This window comes from Rhineura floridana, chromosome 12 (genome assembly GCF_030035675.1).
Source record: "Rhineura floridana isolate rRhiFlo1 chromosome 12, rRhiFlo1.hap2, whole genome shotgun sequence".
Taxonomy (NCBI): Eukaryota; Metazoa; Chordata; class Lepidosauria; order Squamata; family Rhineuridae; genus Rhineura; species Rhineura floridana.
This window is the reverse complement of record NC_084491.1, coordinates 36,354,004-36,373,755: the sequence shown is the minus strand read 5'-3', so window position 1 is coordinate 36,373,755 and position 19,752 is coordinate 36,354,004. Positions and strand designations below refer to the sequence as shown.

Sequence of the window (19,752 nt, the reverse complement as noted above, 5' to 3'; positions counted from 1 at the left end):
CTGTATTATGGCATTGCTTCAAGATACTTCAGAGGAAGCAATTCATGTATGAAATAAATAAAATAAATAATCCACTAGGAATATTGGAATGAGTGAAGCAGCCCTAAGTTAGGCCAGGGAATTCAATCAGGAAGCATTGCCTAACTTTATTCTTTGATCTGTAGGTAAGGTGGTCAGAGCTGATGGCCATATCTGCTCAGGATGCATAAGAACAGAAGAGCCTGCTGGATCAGACCAGTGACCCATCTAGTCCGGCATTCTGTTCTCACAGTGGCCAACCAGATGTCTGTGGGAAGCTGACAAACAGAAGCTGAGAGCAAGAGTACTCTTCCCTCCTGCTGTTTCCAGCAATTGGTATTTGGAAACATTTTGCCTCCGACTATGGAGGCAGAGCATAGCCATTGTGCATAGTAGCCACTAATATCTTCCACAAATCTGTCTAATCCTCTTTTAAAGCCATCCAGTTTGGGGGCGCTCACTGCTTCTTGTCCATAAATGCAACAGTAACCAACACCTAGGGTTGCGTTAAATTAAGTCCTACTCAGAGCAAACCCATTGCAATGAATGAACCTAAGTTAGTCATGTCCGTTAATTACAATGGTTCTACTCTGAGTAGGATTGAATACCACCCCTATATGTAATCCCACATCCAGCCTGTTCACGGAACTGGAATATGTGCGAAGAGCCCCCAAGAAATCCAGCACACAGGGCAGGTCTCTGCTGATTTTCTGCATGGAGAACTTTTGAGCATAATGCAATACTGGACACAGATTTCTGGGAAACTCTCTCCAGTTCCATTTCAAAACAAAGTTTTAGATTTGCTGGTTGTGAGGACAAGCTTAAAACTACACAGGTGGCTGTCTGCAAAAAGCTGCAACATTCTGTGGACAAAGGGAGTGCATTTCTTCGCTCCCTATGCTCGAATCATGGCCTCCAGCCAAGCTTCTCAATCCAGTCACCCTTCCTCCCCAGCGCTATATTACCTTTCCTCCTACAACCAAGCTACCTTTCCACCCCACCCCGCCCCATTTTTCGGATGAGGGCTTAAATAAGAGGCTCATACCAGAGCCTGCAAGCTGAGCCAACTGATGTAACCCCTCCCTCCAAAAAAAACCCAGAAACCAACACATTATTTCTATGCATGGCAATTATTACTCTGTACCATTTATTATTTTGCACCATTTGCTCAGAGAAGAGAAGAGGAAAACTCTTGGTGCTCAGAGCAGGACTTTTTTTTATGCAAAGTTGTGAACAAATGTGCTTTGTTTGTGATGCCTCCTCTTATGAGTGCCTATACCCATTCTCTCTGGAATGTTATCAACTGCTTTTGTACAGAATGCTGGTGTGTGTGTGCAAATTCTTTCCCTGTGAATAGCTGAAACTAGAAGAGCAGACTCCACGAACAAATGTTCCTTTTATTCCTGGTGATAATAGAAGCACTCTGACATTAGACTCCTTCTTGCTAACTCTGCTTTGGCATGACTTCTTCTACTGTTGCATCCCCCCAATCCAATTGCCTCGTCTGCTCATTCCTGGCTCTGCAGCTCTTATTATGTTGCTCCTTGAGTCTGAAACAGCCTTTCCTTCTCCATTTCCCCAGGCTTTAACTTCTGAAAGGGTTTGTGGGTGAGGAACCCCAAAACTGCTTCTTATAAAGCAGCCTTCCCCAACCTAGTGCCTTCCAGATGCTTCTGACTAGAGCTCCCATCGTCCCCAACCACTGGCCACGCAGGCTGGGAGTCGAACAATGCCTGCAAGGTCCAAGGATGGGGAACGTATGTGACAGTCGTGGGGCACTTGTGGCCCTCCAGATGTTGTTGGGCTCCAACTCCCATCAGACCTCACCAGCATAGCAGGGAGGGGGAAGCCACAGTCCAGCAAATCTGGAGGGCCACAAGGTCTCTACTACTGGCATGTGAGCAGGATGAAAGGGAGGGGGACTTTTAAAAAATGCAAGTCTTTACTAGGGATGTAGTAGTGCAGGGTCGCAGAGGGTCTTAGACCCTTTTACTTTTTTGGGAGCAGGGTACCAGCAGGGTCCGTATGTCCCCAACATCATATGAGCAAATCAGCATGAGACAGGAGTGTGTTGGACACTGAGAAGTCTTCTGACATGCTTCCTTGTCCTTTCCTGCTTATTAGAGCTAATCAGAGTGAAAGGAGGTGAGTCAGCCACTGAGAAGACTCTTCTCAGTAGCTAACACACTCCCCTTTTATGCTGATTGGCTCCTAGGGATGTCTGTTGTTATGGGAGAAGTTGCACATGGGAAGAACTGAGGAGTGTAGAGATGACAAGTGAGTGAGCAAGGGGGTGTGGCATGACTATCATGAAGGGACCCTGCACTTCTGAATTTGTCCACTACACTACTGGTCTTTACAAACCCATGCTTTATAGCAGTTTGACAGCCATGGTTTTCCCCACAGTGTACTGTAAAATATAGTTAAGTAGGGGTATTAGAGATTCTGATAGAAGTTCTTGCGGGGCAAGTGGTGGCAGAGAGCCATTGCCTGGTGGGGCTGATGGGGAACAAGTAGTTGGGGGAACTGCTCGCAGTTTGGGAAATATGGAATGTCTGAGGAGGAGGGGTCTGCAGGTTGTGGCTGCTAGCTAGGAAGGAAACAGGTGAAGAAATCTTCCTTTACTATCCTTTAACCTTGTTTCTTTCCGGAGACTAGGATGGCAGGAGAGGGTTTGGAATCCTTGCCATCCTTAACCCCTCTCCCCAGGGTTCTCTGGGGAGAGAAAAGGTCTGTTCACCCAACTGAAATCTGCAGTACAATGGTACCTTAAGTCATGGGAAGGTTATGATGGGCTAGCAGCTTTTATACATCTCAATGGTCATCAAATAAAAGAGGGAGAAAAACAGTTTCCCAGGACCATGAAGGGAAGGGCAGAAGGAAAGTAAACCTCTAAGTCAGCCTTTGTCAACCTGGTGCCCTCCAGATGTCTTGGACTACAACTCCCATCAGCGCCAGCCAGCACAGCTGGGCATTAGGTTGGTGAACTCTGATCTATGCCATCAAGAAACGTGTCCTAGCTCAACTAACTATAAGACGTCAGGGTCCTGCAAATAGTTCCCTGGAGCCTTCCAAGGAGCAGACCGGAAAAGCGTCCTTTGGTAATGGCTGAAGTCTTCTGCTAAGGAGATAACCCTGAAATCCCTTTGATTCTAATTCCCTATTTCCTGTCCTCATGGGATATAGCCATCTCAGAATCTCCAGCCTTTCTGTAGTCTCCTAATTATGTATCTGTTCCCTGAAGTAGTGGTGGACAGTCAGAACCAAGCTCCATGGAGCCAGTGTGGACTTCGATTCTCAAAGACAAGCAGAAGTCATCCAGCCTTACCTGGGCAGGCCGCCAAGGTCCCATTCAGAGCAGATATAAGGTCCTGGACGCAGAATCACCCATAGCCCGACTTTTTCAGCTGTCCTTATGAAAGCCCTAGAGAGTCAAAGAGCGTCAGACAACGCACAGGGGCTGCAAAGCTGGCAGGGGAGGTTGCAAGGAATGGCTAGTACTAAACATTCAAGATCTGGTACATATTGATCTACAGCGGTCCCGCAAACGTTAATGATAACAACATGGCCAATGGGGAAGGGCCATAATGCAATATGACAAGTGAGCCAGAGCCAGTGATTTAGCAGGTTGCATCAAATCGGTATGAGAACTTTGTCCTCCTGGCTTCTGCAACGTCTGCCTATGTGCACCTCCCTTCTCTGAATGTTCTCTCTCCTATTTCTCTCACTTTGCCTCTCCTTCTTACCCTTGCTCCTCAGGACTACTTCCTCTTCTCCTATTCTAAGCCCTCAGTGGCTGATGGCCCACTTCCTTCCACATTTCTAAACCCCACCCTTCTCTTTGCCTTCACCCCGACTGGCCAGTTCTTCTGTGCCATCAGAGCATCTCAGCCACTTACTCCCCAAGGCTTCACTACAAATCCCTTGGGACATTAAAATGGAGTCAACTGCAAATTTATTTCAACTGTCCATGCTCTCCACACAATATTAACAATCGGATGAACCTGAAGGTTTAGCGTTCTGCCTCCAGAAGAGGCCAGCCAGGTACCTTGGGAGCTTAAATGTAGGATATAGCGCTTTCCCTAAACACTGTAGCTTGGAAAGGGGGGGGGGAAACTGAGTGGGTAGGGAATATGGTGGAAGTACAGCCATACAACTGCTTTACCACGATTTAATCACATGCCCAAGTCTCAGTTTCTCAGAGTATTTTACCACACCACTGCAAACGCGTCCAAGATTTGGTACTATTGACATGATAGAAAGTCACAGCAGTTGGAACATCACCAGTGGTAAAACTATAAGATTTGGTCCAATTGCAAAACCATGGCACAAGCTCTTCACCATGGACCCAACTCAGCCTAGAGTCACTCAGGACCTTTTCAAGGTTGTAAGCATCAACTCTAAGACTGCTTGGCAGAAATACTCTTGCCAAGGATGCAATGAAAGCATCAGACTGACAGAAACTGGAAATAATCAATTAGGAATGAAGTATTTTATTTTTTGTGTCCTGTGGTGTTACTATATATTGTATTGGTCTGAATATAGGCTGCACTTCCCCCCCCCTCAAAAAAAACCTGGCTTGAATAAAACCTGAGTGCAGCCTATAATAGCACTCTTAACAGGTAGAGAAGGTGTGATTTAAGAAATCTCATTTTAGGGGTGTGGCCTATATTCGTGAGCTGCTTATATTCGGATCAATATGGTGCTTCCTAAGCTGGCTAACATAAGAAAGAGACCAAAATTCCTATGACTGTTGAACAGGAATCAAAGCTGTATGAGAAAGCTATTACAGCAAAGCTTATATAAGAGTTAAAATGATAAATATATAGAAAATTGGGAAACCTTCATTAATTTTGACATACTAGAGTGCAGTCTTCAAAAAGATGGAAGATATTTGAAATATTTTTATTCTTTCTTTATTCATTTATTATTCTTTTTCTTTCTTTCTTTCTTTTTTTAATTAATTAATTAATTAATTAATTAATTTCTGTCCCACCTTTCCTTCCGGAAGGAGCCCAAGGCGGCAAACAAAAATCCTAAAAACATTCTTAAAACATCTTAAAAACAAAAGACTTTAAAATATATTAAAACAAAATATATACCTGCCAAAGTAGATGTAATTTACTGATTATGACTTTGGAAACACGTGGCGAGATTCAGCCAAGTCATACCCAAAACAGGCCCACTGAAATCAGTGGGCTCCTATTTCTTAAGTCCGGTGATTTCAATGGTTCCACTCTGAGGGTGGCTAATGTTTTAATTTTTGTATATGTGTGTGAATTTCATCAGCATTTTCTAAGTACTAATTCAGCATTTGTTCATCGTTCCCTATATTTTATAAATTATATATTTGTTCATATATTATTTCTCCAGTTGTGTGCTTTTTAGCATTGGTGTTTTGGTTTTACATACTACTGGTGCCCCAGTTTGTGTTGTTTAACGTTAGATTTCACCCAACAACCTGAGGAAAAGAGACATGAAATAATAATTTGTTATTTGTAATGGTATTTTAAAGAAAATTAAGTTAAATTAAAAAAAATTAAAGTGAAACAAGATTTGGGGTAGAAGGAACTTTGATCTGGGCCGTGAAGGAATGAACACCGCACACTAAGTAGCTTTTATCTGGCACAAAGAGCAATCAGCTCCCGTTGCTATCAAATGCTGACTCATGGCATCTTTCCTACTCGTTCTGTGCCCTTCTGGATAGGGTTGGCAGGCTCTGACCAAGTCTTATTGTCAAATGGGGTGGAGAAGCAGGAGGCACGGCTGCAGAGTTGCAGAACAGGGATCTTATCGACTCCTCTTTCTATAGAACTCAGAGGGAACTATTAATGATGATTTGTTTGCCGCTCTTGGCTCCTACTGGGAGGACGGGCAGGATATAAACTTCATAAATAAAATAATAAATAAATAAGTAAATCTCTGTGGAATCTTCCTCTCAGCTTATCTGTTCACACAGCCTTTGAAAAATGTCCAACGGTTGCAGGGTAGAACACTGCTCCCTCCCAGTTCCTCACCCCGTGATTTTGCTTTAATCCAAGCCATGTCCCAAAATGTGAAATTTTGTAAAGCATAAGCCCCGCTTCAATATTTTGCCATCAGGGAAAACTAAACATGGGGAAATTATCCTAGGTGAATAAAATTGTTTGGTGACAAGGAATTTATTTTTTTCAGGTTACAGAATTTACTGTTGTATTTCGTTTTGTATGTTTCTAACCATGGAGCATTAGACACACACACACACCCGATACATACTTCAGATCCAGGTTTCCGCTGAAGTCAAATGTCCCTCTTACCGGCTCGTGAAGATTCCATGGTACATACCTGGAATACGGAACAAATGGGTTGCCAGTTAAAAGTTGGTTTCAGGGATCAAGATGATAAGTAAGGAAGGAAATCAGCTGACTGCTGCCACTTCTAGTCTCGTGAGTCTTTCAGAGCAAAAATGGTCAACTGGCTCCTTGTGAACTGGATCTGGGCCCACTAAGGAATTTTACCTTGCAAGTCCTACCAAATATTTTAATTATGAAGTGTGGCAAAAAGTTTGTGAATGGTTTCACTCACACGAAAAAAAGGAAAAAACAATGATGATCAAGTTGTAGGAAACAGAAATATCGCACATTTTTAATGCCACATCTCTTCTCTGAATTTTGTATGTCACGTGCGTGCAATATCTATCCCCACTTGCCAATGCAGCAGAATCTGTGAAGTCCTTAATGCTAGGTGGCATTAGCATTCTATATGGAAATGAAGAGACCTCAAAAGGTGCACCAAGAATGACTAATTTGCCCAAAGTTTATAAATCAGTTGCCTCCGAAGAAGGGGTGAAAGGCGCTGGGCTAATAAATCATTAGCAATGAATAGGGATGAGTGAATCTATGTCTAGTCAGTGTTGCAGGTTTTTATCCACAACTCTTGCCTGTAGTTCTGGTATAATCACTCAAAACTGTATCACAGGATTTGCAGAGGTACAAATTCCAATGGACAGCTCAGTTCTGATCTGTGCACTAGTCTGAAAAAGAACCATTTTGTACAGGAATTCGCACACACAGCAAATTCCTTAAGCATCCCTCTATTTGAGGTCTCCTCTCTCTGTTTTTGTACTGATACCTTTTTCCCCCTTCCCTTTCCCAATTTCATCACGGACATTGGTCATTGGCAAGGGGGACTGGCCTATGTGACAAGACATGCCACGGACCACAAACAAGAGTGGCCCCTCTTGGGCATTTCTATTTTAGAGTATTTAGGGAATGGGCAGTAGCTCAGTGGTACAACACATACTTTGAATGCTAAAAGGCCCCAGGTTCAATCCTGGAGTCTACAGGTAGGGCTGGGAAATAATCCTGCCTGAAATTCTGAAGAACAGCTGCCAGGGCAGATACCACATGTGGCCCCTGGGCCAATTTTATGTGGCCCTTGGCCTAATTTAGCATTTGGCAACACTAATTTATTATTTAGCATATATTTAGTTAAGTTAGAGAGCCAGTGTGGTGTAGTGGTTAAGGTGCTGGACTACGACCTGGGAGACCAGGGTTCGAATCCCCACACAGCCATGAAGCTCATTGGGTGACCTGGGGCCAGTCACTGCCTCTCAGCCTCAGAGGAAGGCAACGGTAAACCCCCTCTGAATACTGCTTACCATGAAAACCCTATTCATAGGGTCACCATCAGTCAGAATCAACTTGAAGGCAGTCCATTTCCATTTTAAGTGATTTAGTATTTGATTGCTACTGTAATGATGTACTGATCTTCATTTTTGCTGTTCTGTTGTGAGGCGCTTTAGTGTATTTACATGTAAAAGCAGTACGTGAATGTAGTAAATAAAATACATTTCATGTGGGTGGCAAGGAGAAAAATGGGGGGGAAGAGGGTAGCAGAAAGAGAGAGGGAGAGGGAGTGGCATGAAGAGAAAGGGAGTGGCATGAAGAGAAAGGGAGTGGCATGAAGAGAGAGGGGAGGGAGAGACAGAGAGAGGGAAGGGGTGCCCCCATCCACTTTTGGCTCCAGCTCCACCCACCACTGGTACGTGGCCTCCAACAGATTACTCTGGAGGGAATGTGGCCCTTGACAGAAAAAAGGTTGTCCACCTCTGGTGTAGACTGACGATAATAAGCTAGAAGGTTTGACTCTGTGTCAGCCAGTTTCCTATCTTGTTCCTATGAAGCCAGCAGCTACAGTGGGGCAAGCTGGGCAGGGCCCCCTGCAAGGGCGACACTTACGTTGTGAGGGTGTTCAAGCCACACGCCTTCATCTTGATCAAGCGGTCTTTCCAGTATTCCCGGGGGACGCGGAAGTAGTGGACTGAGCCTCCAAAGATGCGAAAGCTGTTGCCCTCCAGCAGGAACTGAGAGTCATAGGCCTCCAAGCCCAACACCCTGCCCCTCAAGCGCATGGGGATCAGACCACTCCAGTTGAACCTAGACCAGGAAGAAAAGATTAGCAGTAGCACAGCCAAAGGGAAGAAATGGAGGCTTCCCCGAAGGCAACGGCCATTGAGACTTCTTGTCAAGAAGTCAAGCCACTCTTGAGAATGTTCTCAAATCAGGTAACTGAAAGGGAAGGAATATGGAAGGCATGGGTCTTTTTTATGCCCACTTAGGTATAATTCTCACTGATGTGGTAAGGCTGTGTACCACATCAAACTGCAAGTGGGAGTCACACAACTGCTCTCTCTCTCTCTCTCTCTCTCTCTCTCTAAATTATCTGCATGTAAACAACTAGCTCTTCAGAAAGAAGAAACCTTCTCCCAGGCATGGTAAACCCCCTCTGGATACCGCTTACCATGAAAACCCTATTCATAGGGTCGCCATAAGTCGGGATCGACTTGAAGGCAGTCCATTTTCCATTTCAATGAGATTGTAAATGGCAGGGTGGCTAACCCTTTCCAACCCAAAGGTCGCACTGACAGATAGCCACATCTCTGAAGGTAGCTTGCAAAAGAGAGCTCTGAAGCTCCAAAGAGAGCTTGGTATCTACAGCATTTGGTCCCCTTCCTTACTTTTATTCATTCAGCAGAAGGAGGGCTAGCTCCTCTGCAGTCTCAAAACTCCTTCTGGAGGGACTCGGTCACGATCGCTCAATCTTCTATGCCCCCCTCTTCCACCCCCGATTCTTTAAACCTCTTTTATTGCCATTCGGATGGATGAACTGGCTACCTTTCCTTACAGTTCTCAGTCCAATACTACACAACCCTGCTCTGCCAGCGGCTTGACACACACACCTTCCCATTTTTGCTCTAGTCCAAACTGGGAGCTCTTTTAGCCCCTAGTGGGCGGCATTTGGCTCTGCGGGGGGGGCTACTTGTGGAACCTGGCACTCTTGTTATGCAGCTAGGCTTTGTACTCTTAAACGCAGATGAAATTCATGGCTGCAACACTAGAAAGGACAACCCCGGTGCACACACTTAAATTGCCTAGGACAGGAGATGCTCTAGAGCAGCCTTTCCCAACTAGTGGGCCACCAGGTGTTGTTGGACCACAACTCCCATCAGCCTCAGCCAGCATTGCCAACGGTCAGGAAAGATGGGGATTGTGGTCCAACAACATCTGGCGGCCCACTAGTTGGGAAAAGCTGCTCTAGAGATACTGCTTGCTGGATTGAAAATGTACACAGCCCTTGCTACACAGAAGACATGAGTTTTATACAACTGAAGAAAATTGCTGAGAACGGGGGCGTTGCTAGGTAATTAAGGACTCAAAGCACTCCATGACACAAACTGGCATACATGCTAATTTATAGATAAAGATGCCTCTGGGAAATTAAGATGATGGGTGGCTGGCAACTTACCAGGGAGACACTTTGCAGTGCACCCAGCTGCCATATAAGCAATTTCTTAAAAAAAGTTTAAAAACTGGGTGGAAGGGGCACGAGGTCGGGGACTTTCTGCAAAGGGCCTGGGGTTCAAGTCCCCTGGACTAACCCCTAACAATGACCCTGGCTGAGGGCTAGTGAAATTGCGATGAGAATTCCGCCCACAGGTCCCATCTGCACTATACACTTAAAGCACTCTTATGCCGCTTTAACTGTGGATTCTTCCCCAAAGAATCCTGGGAACTGCCATTTGCAAAGGGTGCTGAGAGTTACTAGGAGACCCCCATTCCCCTCAGAATGCTAAATTCCCAGAGTGGTTTAACAACCAATCCCTCTTCCCAGGAAACTGTGGGAATTTAGCCAAGAGTCAGGCATTAAGGGAGCTGTAGTCCTACACCGTCTGGAGGGCCATCGCTTCCCCATCCCTGCCGCAAAGGGCAAATGAAAGCTGAACCTGCCAGACTCCAAAAATGCATTTCCAACAGGTGACTGAGAGCCAATAGAGGAAGGGTCTACTGTGGTAACTGCATGGCCTGTTGCTCTTTTCAGAAAGAGGGAGACCTACAATGCATTGCTCTATTTGGCTGCTCAGATCCCAGGATCTCAAGCTGAACATGCCCAGCAGGAGGACACCTTTTTCTGAGGCCCTTCTCCAGGTCCCCCCTTTGAGGAAGGCTCGGGGGTGTGTGACAAGGGAGAGGGCCTTCTCAGTTGTGGCTTCCTGTCTGTGGAATGCTCTCTCTCCAGTGAGGTCCGCCTGGTGCTTTCATTAACAACTTTTTGGCAACAGCTGAAGACTTTTTATCTTTTCTCTCAGGCTACTGATAGACTGAGATTGTTGTTTTGTCATTAGAGTGCTGCCAAAGCTTCCTGTGGCTGTTAGGCGCATTTCTTTTGTCCTGTTTTTATGGTATAATGTATTTATATTTATGCTTTTAAATGTGTTGAAAATCACTTGGAGATCTTTGTGTAACAAGTGACTAACAAATCTAATATACAACCACAACAGGAACCGGAACAAACTGCACTGTACGATGCTAGGCTAAGGCCAAGATAAAAAAATGCCGTTTCTACACTAAACTCTCAGGGTTTGGGGAGAGACATAGCACTTCAGGGTGAAAAGAAAGATGTTTGTCTCATGCTGGCACAGTCTCTAACAAAAGGAGGCTTGCAAAGAATAAAAAGGAACCTTTGGTGGGGAAGGACATGAGTTCTGAATGATCACACGGCATCAAGGAAACTAAATCTAAAAGGTGGAAAGGTCGGCTACAGAAGCACAGAGAATACCTCTGGACCACCTCATCCCCACAGGCCTCCGAAACAATGGGCAAGCAAGGGTAATACCTGTAAAAGGAAGTCTGGATTAAACTCAGTGCAGGTGAATCGGGGGCAGCTCAACAGACAGAGATTTCGCTCAGGAGGTCAATCAATCAATAACAAATGCTCTTGGATAGCCTTCAGGAATTTTTGCCCACTTTTTAAAAGTCCAATGTTCCCGGTACTACAGATTTTGTCACTTTCTCCTTAAAGGATCATTTCACTGGTGGCAGCACAACTTTCGGATACCCTCTCGAAGGGGATCCAGCAGCCCCTTCTTGATCCATCTTTACAGAAGCTGCTGAGATGCTTTTATTTACATAGGCTTTTTTTCGTTTTAATTTGTTCCTCTGGCTGGTTGTTCTGCTGTTGCCTTTCAGTGTTGGTTTTATTGACTGACTGCTGCTGTTTCTAAATGATTAGTTTTACTGATATTAACTGGGCAGAGGGCATACGTGCAGAAAAGCTGTCTATAAAGAACATGAAATAAACAAATAAAAAATTAAACAAAACTGCCAGTTCAGATTCAGACCAGGGCCCCCCACCAAAGCATTAAAAACGCTGGGTTAGATCCCAACTTAGGCTGTGTGCACACCACACATTTAAAGCACATGCCCACCCTCCAAGAATCCTGGGAACTGTAGTTTGTTGATGCTGGGAACTGTAGCTCTATGGTGATAAACTACAGTTCTCCGGATTCTTTTTGTGTGTGGGGAGGAGGGAGATATGCTTTAAATGTATGGTGTGTACGCAGCCTTAGTGCTGTTTAGAGTAGATCCACTGAAATCAACAAAACTTAAGGCCCATTCTCCAGAACTTTTCATCAGGCAAGATGTTACATAAGCAAGGGGTGAAGGAAAATATGTACAAAAATTAGGCCGACGTTATGGCCAGGAGGTCAGCCACATCACCAGCCTAATTTTTTTTTTCAATTAATTTTTATTCAAATTTTCAAAATCAAGACAATACAAAAAGAAAAACACAAATTAAAACTAATACAACAAAAAGAAAAAAAACTATTGACTTCCGATTTGTCGTAGTTCAGCTATAGGTCTATAATATATAACAAACCTGTCTCTTGATAAATTATAAAATCACCTTCCTCCAGCAGTTATCTTAGTTGGTATCAAATCTCATTAACATCATATCATTTTATTCTTCTACAAAAAGTCAAAGAGAAGTTTCCAATCCTTGAGATATATGTCCATCAATTTTTTTTCTAGATAGACATGTCAATTAATCCAACTCTTCAAGTCTATTAAATCCAGTAATTTCAAATCGCTCTTCTTCCTTTATCTGTGTTGATTCCATCTTCCATCTTTACGCACCCAATAATCTTGCTGTCATAGTCATATAATAAGAGTCTGATAGGGATTTCCTTCATCACAAATATTTTCTTGCCATCATTTCCGAACGTATCACTGAAGTATTGTAGCAGAACCGCATCTCTGTTCCTCTTTTTTACAGAATGCACTAGCACATCTCTTGAAGGGTTTTTCATTGTCACAAAACAGGAATTAATTCTGTAAACTTTCTCCATTTCAAGTTCCATCAAATCCTTCCAGTCCATGAATTTTTTCGAACCGATGATATCTTTATCTCCAATCTCTTCACCAATTCCTTCAGGGACAGCGCTGAATTAAAACAGTAATATTTGTCTCCAGGATCCATCACAGCCAGGAAATCCAAATCTTTTTCCAAGACCATATTTAATCCAATCTCCAGGGCTTGAACCTTCCCTTTAATTTTTCTTTCATCCTTTTTTAATTTTCCAAATTTATCTTTGTTCTCCTTTCTCATAGAATCCTGAATTTCTTTCAGCTCCTGTCTCATTTCGCCAAATTCACTTATCATCACTTGTCTGTTATATCTGAGTTCTTGTTTTGTTAGCTTAATCTCATTCATTATTTTCTGAAACATATCTAAAGAGAAAGTCCCTTCTTGTACATCCATGATCTCAACCACCTTCTTGATTGTCATTCTTAAAACAAAAAAAAACACAATCCCTTCAATTTCCAATGTCCCAAGCAAAGAACAGTTTATTTCTTTATCCAGTTACAAAGGAGTTAATCTTTCAAGCCAGCTGACGTCACCCTCTAGACAAGACAAACTGCCTTATCTCTTGTATGTCCAAAAGTGCCAAAACAACTTTAATTCACAGCATCCAAATAATTAGTAGCAGGAAGAATGAGCAGATTCGTCAAAAAAAAAAAAAAAAAAGTAAACCGGAAAAAATAGTCCCAGACATATATTACTCAAAAGTCTTATAAATCAAAAAAAAAATTCTCTTTAAATTCGAAACCCCTCAGCCGTTTGTAATCTTTATAATGCTGAATTCCATGCCAGCTTTTTGCAATAAAAATAAAGATAAACTATTTATATTTTCTTCCCCTTAGCTCCATGAATTTTTAGCTATGACTCACCCAGGGTTTCTTAATTGCTGGTTCTTTGACAAATCTCTTTAGCTGTATTGATAACAAAATAATGAGAAAAGACAGGAGAATGCTTGCCTGTTAATCCGTTTTTCTTTGAAGAAAAAAAACGGCTCACTTAATCAGTTGAGCTGGTTGGAAATCCTAGCTCCGTCCGAGCTGCTGGAAGACCTTCTTTCACAGAATTCCAGCCTCCAACAAACACAACAAAGCTCTGGGGAAAATCTCTACGTTTCTTCCTTATCCGGAAGAAATTTTCCCCAGTCAAAAAGCCCTTCTGACTGTTTTTAAAACTGAAAAAGTTTCCACCAAGACGGGAGCTCGTCCCAGAGGCAGCACAGGCGGAGCGATCCTCCTGGGAAGTCTCATCACCAGCCTAATTTTTGTTTGTTTATTTTATTTTTCCTCACCCCCAGCTTTGTATAACATCTGGCATTTCTAGAAATGTAGAAGCCTTTTCTAGAACCACACCTACAATGCAAAGAGCAGAACCACACACCACAACTACACTGATACAAATGCGGCTTTGGCCACAGCTCAGTGGCAGACCTTTTGCATGCAGAAGATCTCAGGTTCAATCCCTGGCATCTCCAGGTCGGGCTGGGAATGTCCCCAGCCTGACCCCCCTGGAGAGTCACTGCCAGTCAGTGTAGACAATACTAAGCTATATTGGCATAAGGCAGCTTCCTAAGTTCCTATAAGGAACGACCTTCCCAAGAGAGTGACTTCTCCTTTCCCCTCCCACGTAGAGGTATCAGAGCGAGAATTCTGAAAACATCAGGGTTTCAGAAAGGCTTTCGCTCACTTTCCAGGAGACAGAGCAAAAACAACAACTAAACAGCAGAATCTGAGCATAACTAAACAGCATCAAACAGTCAGTTTTCATTTACTTGTTAGGTTATTTTTATTGCAAGCTGGGGGGGGGGGATACCATTTGGATTTTCTGACTTTCAGGATCCATTTCAGGATCCATAAGATTCCCAAGAGAGCCAGAGTGGCGCAGTGGTTAGAGTGTTGGACTACAACCTGGGAGACCAGGGTTCGAATCCCCATACAGCCATGAAGCTCACTGGGTGACCTTGGGCCAGCCACTGCTTCTCAGCCTCAGAGGAAGGCAATGGTAAACCCCCTCTGAATACCGCTTACAATGAAAACCCTATTCATAGGGTCACCATCAGTCAGAATCAACTTGAAGGCAGTCCCATTTTCATTTCAAGATTCCCAAACACATTGAGCCCTGTAAGAAGAGTCATTCAAAAATCCATACAAATTCAAAGCCCCCAAGCTACACCTTCAAAGATGTGATCTCAAAGTCAGGCAGGATCCAGGATGTGGAATGCCTGTTGGGGGGTGGGCTTGTCATCTATCAGAGTTTTGAAAGATATATATCTAAAACTAAAAATTCTACTAAGGAGCGCCAAGGTCAACACGAGCTGCTATTAGCCTAACACAGGAACTGATTTATAGCTCTGGCGATCCATCTTTCTTTGCCCATTACTTTTTATGATAGACAAGGAATAGCTATATTACGTGTAACACTTAGTTTAAAGCCTGTAAATCATACCCAGCTAAATGTGGCATCACTCTCCAGTAGCTCCTCGCCCCCTCCACTTCCCTCTGAAGCCTGCTGGGAAAAATCTTCCTGGCAGTGATTGATTCAGCCAAGCCCTCGCCTTCTCTCTCCTAGTTGTTTCTGTGCCACCAGATCTCACTGTGCAAAACACACACTCCCAAAGCCTGCCTGGAGGTGCCATTTGTAAATGTCATCTTTAATCTTTATTCAAATGCAAATCACATCACTTGCTCGGCTTAATGATAGTGTAATTACAACCTTGAGGCTACAATCCTAGGCCCTCTTACTTGGTAGCAAGCTCCATTGACTACAGCGGGATTTACTTCTGAGTAGGCACATACAGAGCCAGAATGCATGTATCTATAGCAGCCTTTCCCAACCAGTGTACCTCCAGGTGTTGTTGGACCACAACTCCCATCAGCCTCAGCCAGCATTGCCAATGGTTAGGAAAGATGGGAATTGTGGTCCAACAACATCTGGAGGCACACTGGTTGGGAAAGGCTTATCTATAGCACTACAGCACTTGCTGCCCTGGGCTCCTACTGGGAGGAAGGACGGGATATAAATCAAATAACAAATAAATAAATAAATACAACAGGGATGGGAGACCTGTGGCCCTCTAGATGCTGTTGGGCTCCAACTCCCAACGGTCCCAGCGGCCAGCATGGCCAAAGGCTAGGAATGATGGAAGCTGTAGTCCAGCAACATCTGGAGGGCCACAGGATAGCCACTACAGCATCCAATATCAGGAATGAGGAACCTGTGGTCCTCCAGATGTTGCTGGACTACAACTCCCATCATCCTGATCACTGGCTCTGCTGACTAGGGATGATGGGAGACGTTGCAGCACGACAACATCTGGCTCCCCATTCCTAACCTGCGCCGACACCTGCACAGGAGACCTAATATTATTTATCCATTTCATTTACATCCCACCTTTCCTCTGCCCAACGCAGGGTGGAATACGCAGTTATCCGCATAACAACCTTATCAAGTAAATTAGGCTGAGAAGTTACACCAAAACCACCCAGTGTGTTTCATGGCTAAGTGGGGGGTTGAACCCAGATCTCTCCAGTCCTAATCCAGCACTCTAACCCAATCTTCCCCAACTTCTTCTTCATCTGAGGGCTTTCTCCTGTTCCCTCTTCTAAGGGAGGCTGGTGGCAAGGAAGAGGGCCTTTTAGTTGTGACACCACCACCCCCATCTGTGAAATGTGCTCCCTGCTGAGGTCCACTGGTGCCTTCATTGAAAGCTTTCCCCCCCAGGCTTTTGGTAGACCAGGATGATACTGTTTGTTATTAGTGTGCTGCCCAAGCTTCCTGTCGCTGTATGGGGGTAGGATAGGGTTGTTTTATAGTTTTGTTTTTTAGGGCACAATATATTTATTTTAGTTTTTAACAATGTTATAAGGAGCTTGGAGACATCCTGGTAATAAGCAACAAACAATAATAATAATAGTAACTTGATGCCCTCCAGATGTTGTTGGACTCTTCATTCACATGAGCCTCAACCAGCATGACCAATATCTAGGGCTGATAGGAGTTGCAGTGTAAAACTTCTAGAAGGCACCAGGTTGGGGAAGGCGGGTGTAGACTGTTACAGAGGATGGTAATGGCTTTTCAGGATTCATACTTGCAACAACAATAAAAAAAATATGCAGTCCCCACATGCAGCCTGTATATGGACTGTTTCTTACACAAAGCACTTTCCATCTAAATGAAGAACGTGCAAAAAGTCCCAAAGTGTTTTGCAGCCATTACCCCCGTATAACGGATGAGGAGGACTAAGACACATGCCTTGCCCTTATATACCCAGTTAACCACTGCGCTCTGAAGGTGAGGGCTTCCTGCAGATACCATCTTATCAGGAGGTCCGTTCCGCGCAACATAGGAAGCGGATCTTCAGTGTAGTGGCACCAACACTCTGGAATTCCCATCCCTTAAATATCAGACAGGCACTGTCTCTGTTGTCTTTTCAGCGCCTACTGAAAACCTTCATCTTTCAACAAGCCTTTTAAGTAAAGACCTTATCCCAGTTTGCACCTGTGTTGGAATTGCTTTTTAAGATGTTTTTAAAGCTTTTTTTAAAATATGTTTTTAAAGATGTTATGTTTTAATATATTTTAATGGCTGCTTTTATTAAGTTTTAGAGTGTTTTTAGTATTTTTGTTTGCTGCCCTGGGCTCCTACTAGAAGGAAGGGTGAGATATAAATTTAATTAATAATAATAATAGTGAATGCTGCTGGACTACAACTCCCATCAGCCCCAGCAAACATGGCCAATCATCAGGAATGATGGGAATTGTAGCCCACCAACATCTGGAGGGCACCACCTTGGCTCTTCCTGATCTAAGCTACTCAATGAATTCTTAGCCAAGGTGGAATATATACCAAGATGTTTCAGACTTGCAACTTATTTCTTAATTGCTATAGCCCACTAGCTTTAAGACACAGTGACACAACAAATCCATACAGAAACTTAAACTGCAGTGTCTTCCTCCAAAGAAACCCTGTAGTCTGGTGAGGTTACTGATAATTCCCATTTAGAGATCCCTGGTCCTTGTCTTTAAAGAACAACAGTTCCAGACTACTTGCAGAACAACATGGCCTCCAAGGCCTGCTCCAACTCTAAAATTCTGTGATTCTATGAACCCCACAATCATGGGCCCCAGTAGGTGACTTTGGACCAGTCAGCATATCTCAGCTTAACATGGCTGCAAACCAGAGCTTGGAAAAGTTACTTTTTTGAACTACAACTCCCATCAGCCCCAGCCAGCACATGCTAGCTGGAGCTGATGGGAGTTGTAGTTCAAAAAAGTAACTTTTCCAAGCTCTGCAAACCATATCCCCTTTGAACTGGGCTGGGAAGGGAGGACTGGATTGGGTGGAGATGTTTCTCCATTCAGCCCTGCTGGCCTACATTCACAGGGCGATGCCAGGGTCACTCCACCCACATGGAGCTCCCTATTCTGCCTGCCAAAGGGATTCTCACCAACTATAGCCCACGGAAAGCCATAGAACAGGGTGTTCTGGCATCGGGAGTGGGTGAGCTGTCCAAGGATCTGCTGGAACCCAAGCCAGTCCAAATACCATCACTTGACAGCATCAGGCCCGACTGCTGCACCAGCTCCAGGTTAGCACTATAGTTTGCCTGTTTCCTGGGTTTGGTCCCAGCCGGTGTGAGTGACAGGGCTGCAGATGCAGTGGTGGCTCCATCACGCTGTCACACTCTATCACTGCCTGATCAAGGCTTGGATTGTTCAGTTAACCTCACCCACTCATGGGGGGCAGGGGCACAATGGACACCATCCCCAGCTCCTTCAATATACAGATACAATTTAAAAAAATAAAGGTATATTGATATACAAACAAACATTAAACTGACCAATTAAATATCCACGCTATTTTTTAAAGAACCAGGCATCAACAATTTATGCTTTAAAAATGCATACATTAACCAGGTTAACGAGAATTTTTGTTTAAACTCTCATGCTTATTAGCTATTAGCAGTCAGCTCAACTAGGGGGATGTATTACATAAGCTTTTCTAATACTTTGCAATAGTTGCTACACCCCTAAGGACATAACATCACTGATCAATTTTTACTTAAGCTCTGGTGAATCTTGACCCAATATACATTACATTAAAAGGCCTTATAAAAACATATCTCCCCACTGACCTCGGGGCTTTCTTTATTACTCAGCTTTAACAGGAGGGCAGAGATAAGAATAGCTTCGACAGCCTTCCTTGGAGGAGGATAAATCGAGAAACAAGAGATTACGACAGGCAAGTAAGACCCTGAGCTGGCTGGAAGATGACTCCTCGAAGAAGAGGAATAAGGATCAGGACAGAGCTGGCTCCAGGAGGGAGAAACATGTGCTGAAATTTGTACACACATACATCCTTTATCTTCCTAAGGAGACCCATGCGCATAAACAGACTTGTGCACACATATCACTTGCTGGATCCGGAGCTGTTGCTATAAATCAGATGCATATCTGAATGAGGTTATGGAAGTGGTGAGGAACCTGTGCCCCTCCAGATACTGCTGGACTCCAACTCCCATAATCCCAGAGTTGGAATCCAGCAACATCTGGAGGGACACAGGTTCCCCTGGGAAACTCGGTTGCTCTGAATGGGATGATGATGACGACAAAATTTATTTCCCGCCCTTCACCAGTAGGTCCCAGGGCAGGTTACAACAGGTTAAAATTCAATATTCAAAACAATTAAAACCAATTACAATCACAGGAAGGGGGTGGGTCCTGAAAACATACATCTCAAGCATCAAAGGCCAGGGTAAAGAGGTGCATCTTCAGCACTCGCTGAAAACTGCACAGCGAAGGTGCCAAACGCACCTCTGTGGGCAGGGAATTCCACAACTTAGGGGCTTCCACACAGAATGCCCTCTCCCGGGCCACCACCCGCATCCTGCACTTTCTCCAGTTAACCAGGTCTCAAGGGTCTTAAAAATAGAAGATAACCACCAAATTATTTTAGGGGGGAAAAGCTTGAAGAAAGCATGCAGACGAATGTTTTCACCCAGAGATGAAAGTAGGCCCACACTGTGCAACTCAGGAGGCTAGGGTGGGGGATAGGAAC

At 44.1% G+C, this 19,752-nt stretch overlaps 1 protein-coding gene across 1 annotated transcript in view; it reads right to left on the bottom strand.

Annotated features, from left to right (window-relative positions):
* GLB1L2 (galactosidase beta 1 like 2) overlaps positions 1-19,752 on the bottom strand; it is a 77,927-nt gene that overhangs the window by 53,099 nt on the left and 5,076 nt on the right. Inside the window, exons 2-4 of the mRNA XM_061593009.1 lie at positions 8,238-8,435; positions 6,274-6,342; positions 3,347-3,442 (exon numbers count right to left, since the gene is read on the bottom strand). Coding sequence (XP_061448993.1) covers positions 3,347-3,442; positions 6,274-6,342; positions 8,238-8,435 — 363 coding nt within the window. The remainder of the gene's footprint in view (positions 1-3,346; positions 3,443-6,273; positions 6,343-8,237; positions 8,436-19,752) is intronic.